Raw genomic sequence first — 16207 nt, forward strand, 5'->3', positions numbered from 1 at the left:
GGGCTTCCCGAATGGCTCAGTTAATCTGTCAAGGGAGCACGGCCTCAGGAAGAAGGGTGGGGTGAAGATGAGGCTCGAGTTTTGAGCCTGTCATGGTGCTGTAGTGTCTTTGGCACATTCATTACTAGATTACTTTTCCACTTGTTTGGTTACATCCTCTAATCCAAAACTGTGTAGAAAAAAAGAAAAAGGTGGCACTCCCTCATTTGACTGCTTATCAGCTTTTTCAGGCGCTGTTTGTTTATTGAATGCTCAGCATGTTGTGCTGATTTGGCTCTGGTCCTGAGCTTCAGGCTACAGGTGGATGTTGCCTCTTGTGTTTGATGTTTGATGCTTTTCTTTGAGCCTGCACTGAAGGTGAACTGGGAACCCATTCAAGCTTTCTGTTTCCTAAAATGGTTATCTCAGAAATGTTCTTCTAAATGCATTAAGTCAGTGTCTAACATGGAGGTGACTGAGCCTGTGTCCCACTGACAAAAGTATTGCAGTATTTGTACATTTGCATGTGCATCTCGCAAAGGCGAGAGACAGACAGACGCAGTCTGGATTCAAACCCAGGACCTTCTAGCTGGTGCTAACCATCGCACCACCGTACCGCCCAGCCCCAAGTAACAGATGAACAGGAGAGTGAAACTCGAGTACTTTAAACTAAAGCACAATCTTCTTTTAAGGTCTCCACCATGGAGCAGGATAATTTACGGTAGATATCCTGTCACATAACTCCATGAGAAATGCTTCCAAAAGGCACAAATGCAGGCTGGAAGCCTTATACTCTGCTGTGGATAAAGACACAGACACCTGGAGATGTGACGGCCAAGTTCTGTTGTTCTATTCTTGTTCTATTTCTCTGAAGTCTTCTTCCCTCTGCATAAGTGCCGCTGATGTGTTGTAGTGCAAAGTCTCTGCAGACGAGTCCATACACTCACAAAAAAATCGCCATCCATGCGAACAACAGCACGAACCTTTGGACTCACACTCTATGATGAAATTTGCATCAATCAGACCGTAGTGGACTTATGGATGCAGAACGTATAATCAGTGTGAAAAATTCCCAACCCATAAATTTGTTGGGAAGGAGGAAATTATCCACAGAGGCCAAAACTGTTTTGTGTACCAAGCTGTAAATATACTTTTTAACTTTGTTAAACTTTAACATGAGAGTCCCAAGAAGAAGGAAAGAAACTGCACTTTTGGCACTTCCCTGTTGGCTTCATATTTCATTTCACATTTAAACATTGACTGATCTGTCTAGAATTCAATATAAAAACATATATCTTCCACTTGTTTTGGTCCCCGAAGCTGAGTACAAAGAATTAACATTCGCAGCATTCACACACCTTCCAACAAAAACACACCTACATCTCGCACTAAATGATTGGTGGCACACTGCCAATGATCTGAATCTAAATGAGCTTTTTTTTTTCTAGGTGTGAACCTTGTGGCTGTCAGTAGCTTTTATTATTAACTCAAGCTCTGTGGTATTATAAGTTGTTTGTGTGCAGCTATGCTTTCCAGCCATAGTGAATGCAGGATTTGTGCCAGCGTGCTTGCATGCTAGTGCACCGAGCACTTGAGCAATGGTGGGACTCTGTTGTATGTATGTGTGTGTGTGTGTGTGTGTGTGTTTGTGAGATGCCTCATTTCCATCCAGTGCAGCGTGTAACAGTCATCCTTTGGTCCCTGTACTCTCAAGGCTTTAGCCTCCACAAAGCGCACTTTGTCACTGTTAATAGGCCGGGGCCTGCAGCTGGGGTGCAGTAAGCAGCGGCCCCTTCTTGTTGCTCTCACCCTGCCAGAGGGGATGATGCTCAACTGGACTGAGATCTGGGGAATTTGGACACCTTGAACTCTTTTTCATGTTCTCCAAACTACTTAAAAAATTTGGAGTATGGTAGGACATTTTGTCCTGGTAACTGAGGCCAGAAATGCCCTAAACGAATTCAATTCGAGCCTAATACTATGGAGTCTGTGCATAGTGGCATAGACTTGTAAGGTGCTAGCTTTTCCGTTTGTCAGAACTTCTGTTTCAGTCACAATAGTCTTTGCTGTGCACGTTTAACCCCTTAGCAGTCCTACAAATTTACAATTAGTCCCCTAAACCATCCAATGTACCGTGGGCGGTACGTCCGACTGCTAACAGGTTAACCTGTTTGAACCGTAGCATCAAACCTCACCAGGCTACACAGGTTTTATCACTCCTGTGTTTGGCAGTTAAACGTGTTCTTCTTTCAGGTGCATTACTTCAACTTTCAGAAGGTGTTAGTGCAATACATATTACCAGACACGGGTAAAAACAAGGCAAAAGATACATTTTTGGAGAAGGAAATGGTTAGATGTTGTTAGATACAATGCAGTGGGTATTTAACAGTCATGAGCATCGGTAGGCTCCAGCTGACCCTCCTGGCCTTCCTATCTTGCTGCCATTACTTCCAAAGGTAAATAATGCTGCTATCTGTCCACAAATTGTTAAAGAAAATCAGTCTAATTCAGACTAGGCTGCCCTCTTCCACTGCCACATGATCCAGTTGCAATGCTCACACTCCCATTGTGAGCCAGTGGGCAGTGGTCAGCAAGGCTGTGGCTCACACAAACATGTTCTTATTACATTTTTGCATTTGGTCACAGGCCTCTGCAGCGTGACAATGCCGGGCATTCTTTAAATCAATGTCTGGGTAGGTCTCAAGAGCGACGACAATACGCGATTGTTCTCAGCGTCTGCTCCAGTCCACAGAGATGTCACACTCGAGGACTCTGTCATATAAACTTTAACGGTGGAGGCCATCAGATGAACCAGTTATCCGGTGTGGTGCATTTGTGCGAGTGGATTTCAGTGGATCAAAGTGATGACCAAAACAAAGCAGGTGGTCAGATTTAATGATGAGCACATCATCATTTCCTTCAGTGCCCTAAATTACAATTCACAATAGCTGTTAGCCACTTTCTGTCTTCAACCTTTTACTGGAATTTATTTTCTGAAAATAAAAATAAAAAAAACTTGATGATGCATTGATGATGCTGAAAGAAGCGCATGATTTTATTTATTTTTTTGGGGGGTGAAAGCTGTCTTTTATCAGTTAATACTGTGCATTTTAATTAGTTTTAAATTACAGGTTTTGCATGCAATCAGAGTAACACCAAGCAACCAGCAAATCTGATCATCACTTCATAAGTCATGTATAAATATGTTAACAATAAAGTCTCTGACACTTAATAATGCACAGGTGTATTACCAAACATCACTGTTGACTGATAGTAACCAAAACTGTATGGATAATCATAAAAAAATTCTCTTTTTTTTATGTGGAGCCAGTGTGAGGAAGTCAAGGTTTTGGTCTTATCTTGGTGTCTGATTGTGTGCATGTCTTTGTGTCCCTGCAGTGTTTCCTGTGTGGCGTGGGATTGGGGCCAGTAGTGGCATTGGGTGGAGCCAGGGCTGGGCGCGCTGCTTGAAATGGGACCCGAACAGAACAGACCTAGCGGCAAGAATACCGGTGTTTGACTACCCCGTGTGGCTCGTCCTCTGCCGTGGGGGGCGAGCCAGGCTCAGGGAAGTTTGTCAAAGAGGGAGGGGTGCCATCAGGCTTCCCGCAGACATGCTTAGCTTCAAACTTCCTCAGCTCTTTGACATCCACCAAGTCCCCAAGGTAAGAAAGTAACCTGGTGTACCCAGGTCCAGTCTGTTAGGACCGTATAACTGATGGGAAAAGGTGGTGGGTTGGTTCTGTTCCTTAGATGAAGGTATTCTTAAACTCTTAAGGACTAAGAGGTGAATGTAAATACATATGAGGCGAATAATCAGCCCTCCACTCAAGTTTAAAGCATTTGTGGCATTACACAGCATTTCAGAAGGTTAATTGCAGAGAAGCTGCAGTGCTTTATTATTATTATTATTATTATTATTATGGACATCAGTTATTTGTAGAAGTCTTCAGAGAAATGATTTTGTCAATAGTCGTGTCTATAAAGCCAAGCATCCGTTCTTCTGTTTATGTAATGCATGTTTATTTTTTCTTACTGTCTTATGTAACACCAGGAAACGCTCAGGTTTGTCTGTCAGGATATGACCCGGCCTGACGAATGACTCGAGCCTCAAACAATAGCGATGCCAAGAGATATTTTTATGCTGTGTAGTCTTTCAGTTTGTTCCATGTAAATGAGCCTATGATGCGCTACAGATGAGTTTGCAACCTGTTTTTTTTTTCTTATTTTTTTGCTGTTCTTGTAGTATGATAATTATTGTTTCATCAGGTTGCATCATTTAATCAATGCACAGGCACAGCAGAGAGTAATATGCTTTAAATATAGTTGCTTTTTTCTGAAAGGAGGGCGAGAAAATGTATTAATTTGATAAAATAATTAGATTGGTTTGTTTTAGTTAGTTGTAACTGGTTTTAAAACTTTTGAAAGCTCCTAATTGCAATATTTTCACCACACATTTAAAAAAGGACCACAGTGTGCTACACAGTCTAAACTGTGTGGTAAATCCACAGACATTTAGGATTTTGTCTCACTTAACCTTAATGATAAATTGCATAATATTATTTTTATACCTCCGTGTTTGTATTTTTACTTCAAGGCTTTTATTTGCTTCCACGACCAGGATTTCATCATGTGATTACCTCCGAACCCTGACCCACTGCACCTTGCAGCCTTGCAGACATACAGCCAGTTTCACAGACGTGCATTAAGCCCAGTCATAGACATAAAGTAAAGAAATCTCAACTGAAAGAAGTTTAGTTTAAGATTAGGCTTAATCCATGTCTCAGAAACTGAGCCATAGTGTATTTGCACACAATGGTTCTGCCATATGAGGGTTAATCTTCACACTTCAGCAGAAAAAAATTGTGGTAGCTGATTGTGGCTGTAAGCCTGTCAGCAGGAGCCAGAGCCCTGCAGTTCAAGCATCTGCTTTGGCTGCCGTCCTCCCTTCTGTAGTGACCTTATCTCATAAGTGACAAATAGTTTGCATGCAGCAGTTCTGCAGCATGGTTTCCAGCCATGAGTTCAGTGTGTAGACTAAAATTAGGCCCCTGGTTTTGTTATTGGAGTTTAAAAAGTTTTTTTTTCACATCTGAAAACATTAAAAACTGTTGCTGGGATCAGCAACATATACTCCAGTTATATTGTTCTACTTTATTTTTTGAGTTGGGTACAGTCCGGTAATACCTGTAAAAAACGACAGCCTTTAATATAAAGTTCGCTGGGTGTGATGAATAAAGTAGATCTCAAAAACCTAATCATAACATCTAACGTGTTACCATCGACCTGAACTTTCCCTTCAACTCACTGTAGTCTGTGCTGTACTGTAATCTGTGTGAACTGGCAGTGATATTAGAGCCCTCCTGCTAAATATTTACATAGTTGTCATCTTTGTTTGTCTTAACATCTTTTCCTCTTGCAACATCCAGATGGATCCGGTCATGGATGTTTTACCATAAAGAAACAAGTTTTCACTACATACTGTAGTGAAAACAGTTGTAGAACTATATACAGACACTTTAAGGGGCTAGATAAAAAATAATTACCACTAGTAAAGTTCTGCTACATATTTGTAACTTTTTTCTGTAGTTTTTGGTGCAAACTTGGCTTTTGTGGAAATGATCTTTTTTTTTTTTTTTTTTTTTTTTTGAACGTTTCTTCCACAACAGATCGATGAAAATATAAAAATATCGGCATTTTAATGATGACTATCAAAAGGATCTAATAAGGTTTTATGTTTAGAGGAAAGTGAAAATGAACATTTATTTAATTGAAATACTGATATTGGCCTCAGAAACCAAGCATCATTAGGACTGTAGTGTAACTAAACGATACAGTGGTTCTGCAAACTCTCTGCTTACTGATGAAGTTTGATGATCAGCTTTTCCTTTTCGAGGATTGGCTGAATTTCACACCTGTCACCTGGATTGTCTGCTTGCTCCGCAGGTGTTCAGGGAGGACGGCATCATCTCTGGATACCGTCACCCAAGGAGCTCAGCACTGGACTGTATCCTCAGCAGCTTCCAAATGAACAACGAGACGATCAACATCTGGACCCACTTCCTCCCAACATGGTGAGTTTTGTTTGGTGTCCTCTCATTCACACCAGACTTGAACAAGTCTAGTTATATTCATGATCAAAGCAAGCGGTAAAGTGAACATTTGTCAGCGTTCCAGCTGTGTAAACACGACAGAGTTTCTAAGGATCACTGAAAGTCAGAGATTTAATCTTGAAAATTCTCATAGTGCTGGAGAGAAAAACAGACAGGTGGGGAAATGTGGAGGCTACATCTGGAAAATTCACTAAGTCTGAATCAAAATACACGTGAAGTCAGAGAGCTTTGAAGCTCACAGGATGTCAGAGAGAAGCAGTGACATTGCTAATTAAGAAACACAGTCACAGAGTACTTCTCTGTAGTAAATCTACAACCTGGAAACAGATGCATGTGCCAACATATTACACGGTAGCATCAGTTACATGTACCTGTATGGGGTCACATTTTTGTATATATACATTTTTAATTTGTTAATAAATTCTTGTAGGTACTTTCTGTGGCGTTTCTGCGTTCTCTGCTCTACCCTGAACTTCCTGACTGACAGCTACACCTGGCCGCTGCTGGTGTACATGATGCTCATCTGCGTTTACCCCTTCACGTCCAGTTGTGCACACACCTTCAGCACCATGTCCGCAGAGTCCCGCCACATCTGCTACTTCTTTGACTACGGAGCTCTCAGCCTCTACAGCTTAGGTAAAGAAACCCCTGGTGGTGGAGTCCTAAAAGCATTTTTGATGTTATTGTACATTACCAAGAAACAGGACGATCTTGAAATCATAAAGAGGAGTCTGTAGCTCTTTTCACACTCCTCTGAGATCACTCTTTATGACACTCTATTTTGATTGTTTCCCTGAACAGTCCCAAGGGGACACAGTGTGTCATTTTTAAGAAGCACGCCAGCACTGCAGAATCAGGGATGTGAAGTCTAACACTACAGTGTCATCACTCTGTGATATTGGCTTTGCTTCTTATACAGACATCAGTTCAGCTCTGTTACCTCCCCGTCTGCCTTTGTTAGATAAAAACAGATGGCCAAGGTAAAAAACAACACTAGAGAAGACAACAAAAATGTGTATATATAAAATAAGTAAAAAGCAGAATGAAAATGTTAACTTTGAAGTAGTTGTGGATTATAAGAAGATTTATTTTGTCCCGATTTTTTTGTTTGTTTGTTTCTGGGAGACGTTCTGAGCTGTCGCATCCTTTTTACCCCTCAGCTGTGAAAAGTTGATGGGGTATTGTCATCATCCTGCTTGGGTGGGAGGCGGGTGGTCAGTGTGGACACTCACCTTTGTGAACAGAAGAAGTTTGGTCAGAGGTCAAGTTTTCTGAAAATCTTGTGACTGTAATAACTCATCAAGGAAGTCACCTAGAATTGATACCAGATACTTGCTATAGCGAGCTATGGTCTTCATGAGTTCTTTTTCAGCTTAGGGAGCAGCTACACGCAGCAAGAAATATCATGAGATTTCACTTTAGATTAATGTGTCACATGGTTTTGTGTCATCCTGTCTCAGTTTGAGTTGTCTGAGTTACAGTAAGCTAAAGCTACGTTACTTCATGGGTCATGCCACCCGAGACAAAGTCTTCTTTCTGAGCAGAGAAGAAGCAGCAGGATGAGGATTTGGAGGTGAGCTCTATCCAGGCTGGTTGTAGGTAGTAAATCTTTGTGCACGGGGGGGTTGAATGCAAAAGTCCTGATGCCACAGCAGTGTTTAATGTCTGGGGGTGTATTTTGTTTCTTTAGCGCGTGATAGCGTTACTAGGTAACCAAATATCAACGGAGAAAACAACGTAATGCTCAGAATTTCATCTCTTTATCTTTTCCATCTTTGAACTACGTGAAGGAAAGAGGTTTGTTTATAGACCGTCTCCTCAGTCTCTCCATCTCCTGGTAAATAAATAAATGGTTGTAGATTCCACCTTAAGAAAACAGTTTAAAATATAACACACAGAATAATTTAGATTTAACGGGTAAAGGCCGAGGTGCTTGAAACACTCCAAACCACAGTAAAGTCAAACAGTTTGAGGTGGTTCTGTTTTATGAAACACATTTAACAGGCTGATCAACCATCATGCATCTCATTAAGGATGACTGCTCCGTTATTAAGGTCTATCCATAATAGTGCATGCATCCCATACTAAGAGATGAAACGTTGCTTTCTTTCTCCTCTGAACTGTTTGCATGGTAAGTTCCGTTCCACAGTAATATTCAAAGCATTTTTGCTTGTGTTAGCCTTTGCGATTATATGGAAATCAGACATGCCTCGCACTCAAAGCACACGGAAACAATGTTACTCTCCTTTCTGCCACCGTCCTGAAAGATGGATCGGGTTTTATGGCTCCAGTATTTGCTTGATTTCATAACCAGCTCTCCTATGAATAGTATTTCCCTCCCGCATGCACCTGCTTTTACAAGGAACTTCCACAAAGAGGGAACTGAACATACCTGTTTTTTAAGGAAGGTTTGCTTGTTGCGCAGCTGTTCATTTGCAAACTCTTTCCCCACCACCTGCCTGCATATTTGAGGGTGAGCACATACTAGAGCAGATCAAAAAAATATAATATTGTGTTCTTCATGCATTAGTTGTAAATGTATCAGGCGTTTGAGAGTATAAATGAACGTCATTTTCAGAAGTTTAACATTTTCATTGGTCTTTGGAAATTTTATATGAATCTAAGATAATGAGAAACGATCCATTTACATAAAAATTAAAACTCAAAAGCATCAAATATTTCACCTTATTTTTAATAAATATATAGTATATTCAAATTAACTTAAAAAATAATTTATGAAAAAAAACACATCTATTTTTCAAGATACACTAGTACAAGAAGACAACTTGATATTGATTGATATACTGCACATGCATTTCAGATTATCTGTCTATATATATGATCTCTGTACCATATATAGAATCCCAAACCAGCAGTTAAACATTAACTGAGGCCCTCTTAGAAGTCCTGTTATTTTTTTGGGGGGGGGTTGGCCCATGGCTGGCCCACTAGTAATCTACCACAAAGCTTCTTAGGGCCAAGATTTACCCAGTTTAAAATGCTCAAGTCCATCTCAGGAATAAGATCAGCAGGCGGTGTCACTACAGGACAAAAAGAACACAGCGCACACTCGGTGGTCCCAGGCAGAGCTTTGATTGTGGCGTTTCTCCAGAGAGAAACATCAGAGCTACTTATTTGGGTTACAAGTCCCACGTATATTATGCACTGTTTTTCTGCTTCATATAAGAGTCTTTGATTTTAGTTAACAGCCTCATTTAGTTTCAAAGATCTCTGACATGCTTCTCTTTCTGCTTTGATCTTTTTTAAAGTATTTGAAGTAGAAGTCACTAGTGTAATATTCATTAATAAAAAAACTATTTGTAAAATGCTAATTTTCTTTCTTTGGTGCCCCCCCCTTGTTTGTTTTTTAAGACACTGTAGCATTAAGTTGCAGCTTTCAATTTTTTTGTGTGCTTTGAATCTATTCTTTAATTTTGGGGGGAAATGTTGCAGGTATTTTGAGGATTAATAACAACATATTTAAAATAAAAGTTTCACTGTCAGTTACTGTAGCTGAAATTCTTTGTCTGCCATTATTGTCCTGCAGTCAGAATGAAATATGTTTATTTATCAGCTGTTAGTTGTTCAGGCTTCTCTCGGGTCAGTTGATGTAATAAATATTTTTAATTTCCTGTTTTAAATCAGGATGTGCCATAAGCTACGGATACTACGTCATGCCAGAGTGTTGGGTAAACACTTGGCTTCATCAGCATTTTGTTCCCATTGCCATCGGAAACACGGTGTTCTGTACCAGCCTGTCCTGCTATTCCAGGTAAGAAGCTGATGTTTACATCCTCTCTGTCCTCAGGCTTGCTTAGAAAATTCAACTTTGAGCATCCTGCATCTTACAGTCGTGCACAAATCAAGGTAAATAAGCCTTGTGAGTTTAAAAACTTGGATGTCAGAGTTTGACTGAATGTAGCTCACTTCTGTGGAACAATAGATTTCCAAATAATTGTTTGCTCCTCCTGTAGCAGCCATTTTTTTTGTGTGTGTTGTTACCTTATGTGTGCTGCTGAGGGTCACTTTTAGTGTTTTTACAGCCTGGTGTGTTTATGGGACTGTATTTAAGGTAGACACATGTACTTAGCGTCAGGTGTTGTTGGTCGGAAGGATCAAACAGTTTGTGTGATTTTATGTAAAATGACGTTGGATACTAAGTACTGTTGAACAACAAACACAAACGATGGAATCCAATAAAGTTGTTAAATGGACAAGATAAGTACAGCTGGAGTTATTGGACTGTGACTATGGCGAACACCACAGTGGCTTCAAGCGTAGGCTTGCCCTCTACACCTTCCTTGCACCAACAGTTTGCCTTAACTCCTTTTTTTTTTTTTCATGTGTAGTGTACTGGTATGTTTAAAGAAAGAGGTATTTCAGGAAATTCAGCGATCTATCCTGTGTACAGTAACAAAGCAAAAGAGAAGTCGTCCATGCCTGCGGCCCAGCTAAGGAGCCACCTGCAAAAGCCAAATATTTAGAATTCAGAATAGTTTATAGGACTTTTAAGGCTGGTACTCCTGCCAGCTCAACAGTGCGTGCTTGAAGGGAGAGCCTCCCCCTTGGGCTTTCATCTTATGAGAAGAGTCTATAATGAGAATAGTTTACTTAGGTTGTCTTCCTCTCATACTGACAAATACTGCATCTGCATGGAGTTTGCATTGGTTAAATACTACAAATATTTTAGTGAACCGTGTCCAAAACTCCTGAACTTTATCAGGACAAACTTCAGAAGGGTCACACTGAGCAAGTGCCCCTCCCCCATTTTGCATCCTCAGCGCTTTGGTGTCTTTTAAGTCAAATGTAAACGGCCTGATCCTAATCTGCAACAGTATTTGCTTTCTGTATTCTTTCAGTGTCGTGAACGCAGGGTGCACCAAAGCCAAGGAGTAATATGATCAGAGGGACTTACTCTTGCATAGCTTGCTTACATTAGCTTCTCGACAACTTGGGCTGACACGCGCTACTTTGAAAGGCGAGGAGATGACAAAGTGAAATGATCGCTGCCCTCTGCTGGCCTCCGCAGGTTCCTGGAGTTGCAGTTCCCAAAGAGAAGTAAAGCCCTTCGGACCATAGCATTTGTCGTCCCATTTATTTTTGACACCGTCCCTCTGGTTTACAGGGTAAGTCACGTTAAAGGAGACCGAAAAGTGAAGTGATGGTGCTCACACTCTCAGCTCACAGACTTTCACTGTTTCTGACTTTCTACAGCCTTTGTGTTCAGATGTTTTATAAAATCAACAAATATATAGTCTTCTTTTACTCATCAGCTCAACTCGTACTCGGTTATACCATAGCACATACACAAAGGTGATGATTCCTTTTATTAATTAATGATCGATATGAAAGGCTGGTCCTGTTCGCTCTGCTGGTCTGTGCTTTCCTCCCGTTTCATTTTTAGGCCTGGCACCAGTGAAAAAAAGAGAGAGGGGGGGGGGTTATATTGGAAGATTCTCATCTTTTTCATCTCGTGAAGGTTTTATTTTATTTCTTTGACACTACAAAGGAGCTGGAAATTGGAAGAAAACCACAGAGTGGGAGTTGCAGACTGTGTGATGTGTTTGTCGTTTCTGTATATATCTGGAGGCAGTAGATTCTTCTCTATATCAAGCTGCTGAGTAATTGAGTTCACAGAGTTTGCTCCGACATCTGAAAGGAAGAAAGTGGCGTATAATACACGTGCATAATTGAATTCTTCTCTTACTTAATTTGACCTTAATTTCCACTCTGAACAAGTATCTTTTTCAAAAGCCACAGCTTGTGTTGGTCTGTTTGTTTGTGTCATTACATAAACGCTGATAAGTGCCACTCTTTAATAATGTACCGGTAATAGGACTTTGGCTCACTATCCCAGAATCTGATTTCCTTTGTTTATCTAATACAAATGTTTGCCATCAGTTAATTCCCCTAATCACTACACTATTCCTCATTAGTTTGTGCATTATGCAAGTCACTTTTCTGTCTGGGTCAGTAATGCTCCGACAATCAGTGTTAATCTGTGTTTAATCCAATAATAGAATCGGTTTTTTCCCCCTGTGTTTAGATTCTTCTGTGCTGCGGTGGAAGCTGCAGTCCAACCGGCGCCTTGTCCAATCACTGTTACCACCTCCTCTTCGCCTTCCTCACTTGTTTTCTGTTTACCGCCCACCTCCCGGAGAGACTGGCCCCAGGGTGCTTCGACTACTTCGGTACGTCCTTTGGTGGCGCTCAGTACAGCTTGGAACACACTTTCGAAACTTAATGCCAGTTAAAAGACGAAGAAAAATAACCAAATGAGTCGCATTCAAATTCAAGTGCACGTACAAAAGCTTTTGAAGTTTCAGAAGCCTCTGTTTTCATTGAGTTCGCTCCAAGATATGAATACATGTAAGTTTATGAACAATAGTTTGGGAAAGGCCTTTGGGAGGGTCAGCGTTATTCTCTAAGCACCGTGTTCTTTAGTTTGGCCTCCGTGTGGGACTGCAACGCTTACATTTGCCTTCTATTGTCTTTGCTTGTTTTTGAATGTTTTCCCTGCTGGTTGCTGCACAATTGACGCTAAATAATGGCTCGATATCAAACAGGCTTTGGAATGATGGTGTGTAAACCTGCGCAAACCTTTCTTTGCTCGGTGGATTGTTTTGTTTTCTCTGGTGAGGTTTCACACAAGTGTCATTGTTTCAAACGCCTCTGAAGGCGGACAAAAAGCTGCTGCATTTGTTAATCTTTGAAAAGAAGAGGAGATTTTTAAAGATTTGTTTATTAGGAAATGGTGCTTAGATATTAAAAAAGGGTCTTTCCCAACTTTTCGAATACAAAAAAGAGAATTCCAGTTATTCCAGTCCATCATTCCTTTGTTGAAAGAAATATTTCCTGTAGAGCTCCATCAGCTGAGGGTGGTGCTGAATTTACTGGTTATACACTTTTTTTTTTTCTTACTGGCAGTCTAAGAAGTTTTGTATCTCTCCTCAGCTTCATGGCACGAAAGTGTTTTAGGTACAAACTCTCAATCTCATAGTGTACAAGTCTTAAATGATATATTCAGTGTTTTGTGTGTTAAGCGTCTCCAAAACATAAGCTCCTGATGATCCACACCATCTCCAACACTTGGAGCGTGCATCCCTTTAGGACTCAATGACGAGTGAAATAAAGTATCAAATATTTCAACAATGTTCACAGCAGAGTTATTTAAGGACTATTGAAAATTGCACATTGCCTCCCGGTCCTCAGAGGATAGCCTTACTCCTGCTTCTTCTTTTCTCTAATATGTGGAGTGTTATCATTCCCGGCTTAGGACAGTGTATCATACAGCTTTATGATGGCTTTGTTGACAGGACTGTAACCCTATGACTCACGAGATGGTTTAGTCAAAGGTTCAAACGTCAAAGGAGCTTGCAAAGAAAAGCGTCTGGACTTCTTTAAGTTACTTGAAGACGTTTCACCTCTCATCTGAGAAGCTTCTTCAGTTCTAAGGTCAAATGGTGGAGAGTTTAAATCTGGGACTCTCCACCATTTGACCTTAGAACTGAAGAAGCTTCTCAGAGGTGAAACGTCTTCAAGTAACTTAAAGAAGTCCAGACGCTTTTCTTTGCAAGCTCCTTTGACTACGATGACCTGGATGACTGAGAACCTTCACAGACACGAAGCTTCAAACCACATCAAAAACCCAGCCTAAGCAAACGAGGATTACTTTAAACTGTGAATAATTCAAAGCTGCTCTGGATAGTAGCGACGCCATAGTTTTACTGTTGGACTCGCCCATTCAGTTCGGCGACTTGACTCGACTGTTTTTGTTTCATCTTTCCTTCCCAAAGGCCACAGCCACCAGCTCTTCCACGTCAGCGCTGTGGTGGGGTCCCACTTCCAGATGGAGGGTGTGATCGCAGATATGACATCGCGGAGGACGTGGCTCCTGAACCACGGAATGATGCCATCTTTTCTTGGGACCATCGGGGCACTCGCCATCAGCCTCGCCATCAACCTCGGAATAATCGGCATTTTCAGCGCCCCGCTGCTCTGGAAGCCGTGCCGCAGCCCCAACCAGCCACACTCATCCACCTGCGGGTGCAAGGAGCAGTGAGGGCGGGGCGTTTTCCGCCTCATAAAAGCTGATTCGCTTTCCAAAGGAAAGGTTCGGCTGTTTGTCTGTCTCAGCAACTACAGTTGACAGTAGTGCTTGTTTAACACCTTTAGTTTCTCACTTTATATTCCATGTCCCGGCAGCGTTGCACGTCTGACGTGTTCGTGTGTTTACGCAGAAGCTGAGGACCCAGACACTGTTATCAAAGCCTTTTTCTGGTGTTAATGGAAGTGAGGCTGAAAACACATCTACCAATGATTGTTTGTTTTTATGCTTCTCATTGCTGACTTATATGAAAAAGGCTCTGGGTTGAAGGAAGCAAGCTGTGGTAACACGACACCTAAGTGCCTGTTTGCAGTGGATCACTACAAGCTTCAAACTGGAAACAATGTCACAATTTGCAGGGATTCTTTTTTTAATTAACAGCGTCAGAAACTCTGTTTCTGTTATTCAGTGATTATGGAAATATTCTCTGTAACTGGACACATTGGTCAGTGAAGTTGTCCTGTGCGTTAAAGCAGCATGGACAACACATGTTCACCTCTTCATAACGTGATGCAGACTGGATTGCCGGCTCTTATATATCTACCTATTGATTCCACTCTGACTGGCATTGATTTGCAGACCAGTGTGGTTCTCTTTCTGATTGCCTGCCTTTATTATGAACCCTACAATCTGCCACAGGTTACAGTGCTGCGGTGATTAAAAGACAGGTACCATTTTTATAACCATTTGGTGTTCCCATGGCAACACTATAGTGGCCTCATGCCCCCTGAAGGTCTTCAACAATTTTATGTTCTGAGCAAATGGCACCATTTTACCTTTCCATCACGTCTCATAAGATCCACTCTGAACTATCAGGTAAAGCGGGGAAAAGCACTTAAAATTACAAGCAAAAAATAAATACATAAATAAAACCAGTTTGTTATATTTCGAGTCTGGAGAAATTTCCAGCATGTGTGGTTTATAATAACTACTGGTTGAATTAAGAGGAATGGAGGGAGGAGAGATGTATAGTTAGCTAGCCATAGCCTGGGATGATATTAATGTGGGAGCTTTGTGTTGTTGCAGTATCTGGTGCACTTTGCAAACTATTAACCTTTCCTATACTTTAGGTATCTTGTGACCATTTACCACTCTTCTATTTATAGAATATTTATTGCTTGTTGTAGCTGCATTAACGGAAAGGAAGACAGTTAATTTTTTGTTTTTGTATCAGATAGGTGAGCTAACAATAACACTGAAAAGAAGGCCCATCTTATCAAGTAGTTTTGACCATTATTGGGAGTCTAAACTGCACTTTGCAGGACCATCTAGATTGGTTTTGTGTGAGCTTCGCAGTTTTGGAGATATCTGCTGAAAAGTTCTCTGCCTTGTCCTGAAAAACTGACTTCATATTTGCCTCGTTGTGCTCAGAAATAACTGAGCTGTAATTGTCTCTTTCTAGAAATCACGCCCCTGCAAAACGTTTCACACAGGAACTATTTTCTTTCTGCTATTTTCTACATCTGGTGCTCGTTAACAGAGCTCAGCTGAGGGGTGAAGAGGTCGGTGTTTATACAGTATCACAAACGCACGCTTCCCATCATGGGTGTAGCTTGTAGCTGAAAGAAAGTAGTTCTTACTGTCCTGTAAAACTGGCCACGGCCGTTATTACTGACTAAAACGAGAAAAAAAGAACATTTATTTAACATCATTTAAGCAATATTTAGTGATTACAAAACTAAAAAGTCTCTCATTTTAGTCTTTAACAGTGAAATTTGTCACAGGTGTTTGAGTCTTTGGTGTTGACGTGTGTGAGTCAACAAAAACCAAACTGAAAGCAGAAGATCATCTCTGAAATCTAACTGAAATGAAGTGAATTTAAAACTACAATTTCTCTATTTATTTGATTATGATTTGTAGAAAGAGACAGTGCTGCTCAGTTTTCAAAGTATATTTTTTGTGTAATTCAAGCACAAAGCGGCGAATGCCAGTTGGTTCCAGCAGATTTAAGAGTGTCTCCAAAACTGGGCCTGACAAATGCAAATAAATTGTATTGCGGCCCCCCCCC

General features: G+C 40.9%; 1 protein-coding gene across 2 annotated transcripts in view; it reads left to right on the forward strand.

Annotated features, from left to right (window-relative positions):
* Positions 1-16201, forward strand: part of paqr6 (progestin and adipoQ receptor family member VI) — a 28517-nt gene extending 12316 nt beyond the window's left edge. For both annotated transcript variants that reach the window (XM_005744058.2, XM_005744059.1), the window contains exons 2-8: positions 3379-3644; positions 5926-6053; positions 6523-6728; positions 9738-9864; positions 11122-11218; positions 12139-12283; positions 13889-16201. In XM_005744058.2, coding sequence (XP_005744115.1) covers positions 3379-3644; positions 5926-6053; positions 6523-6728; positions 9738-9864; positions 11122-11218; positions 12139-12283; positions 13889-14154 — 1235 coding nt within the window. In that variant the 3' untranslated portion in view covers positions 14155-16201. The remainder of the gene's footprint in view (positions 1-3378; positions 3645-5925; positions 6054-6522; positions 6729-9737; positions 9865-11121; positions 11219-12138; positions 12284-13888) is intronic.
* Positions 16202-16207: the final 6 nt, after the last annotated feature.

The sequence above is a fragment of the Pundamilia nyererei genome, unplaced genomic scaffold (assembly GCF_000239375.1).
Source record: "Pundamilia nyererei isolate P.nyererei 1_Seehausen unplaced genomic scaffold, PunNye1.0 scaffold00138, whole genome shotgun sequence".
Taxonomy (NCBI): Eukaryota; Metazoa; Chordata; class Actinopteri; order Cichliformes; family Cichlidae; genus Pundamilia; species Pundamilia nyererei.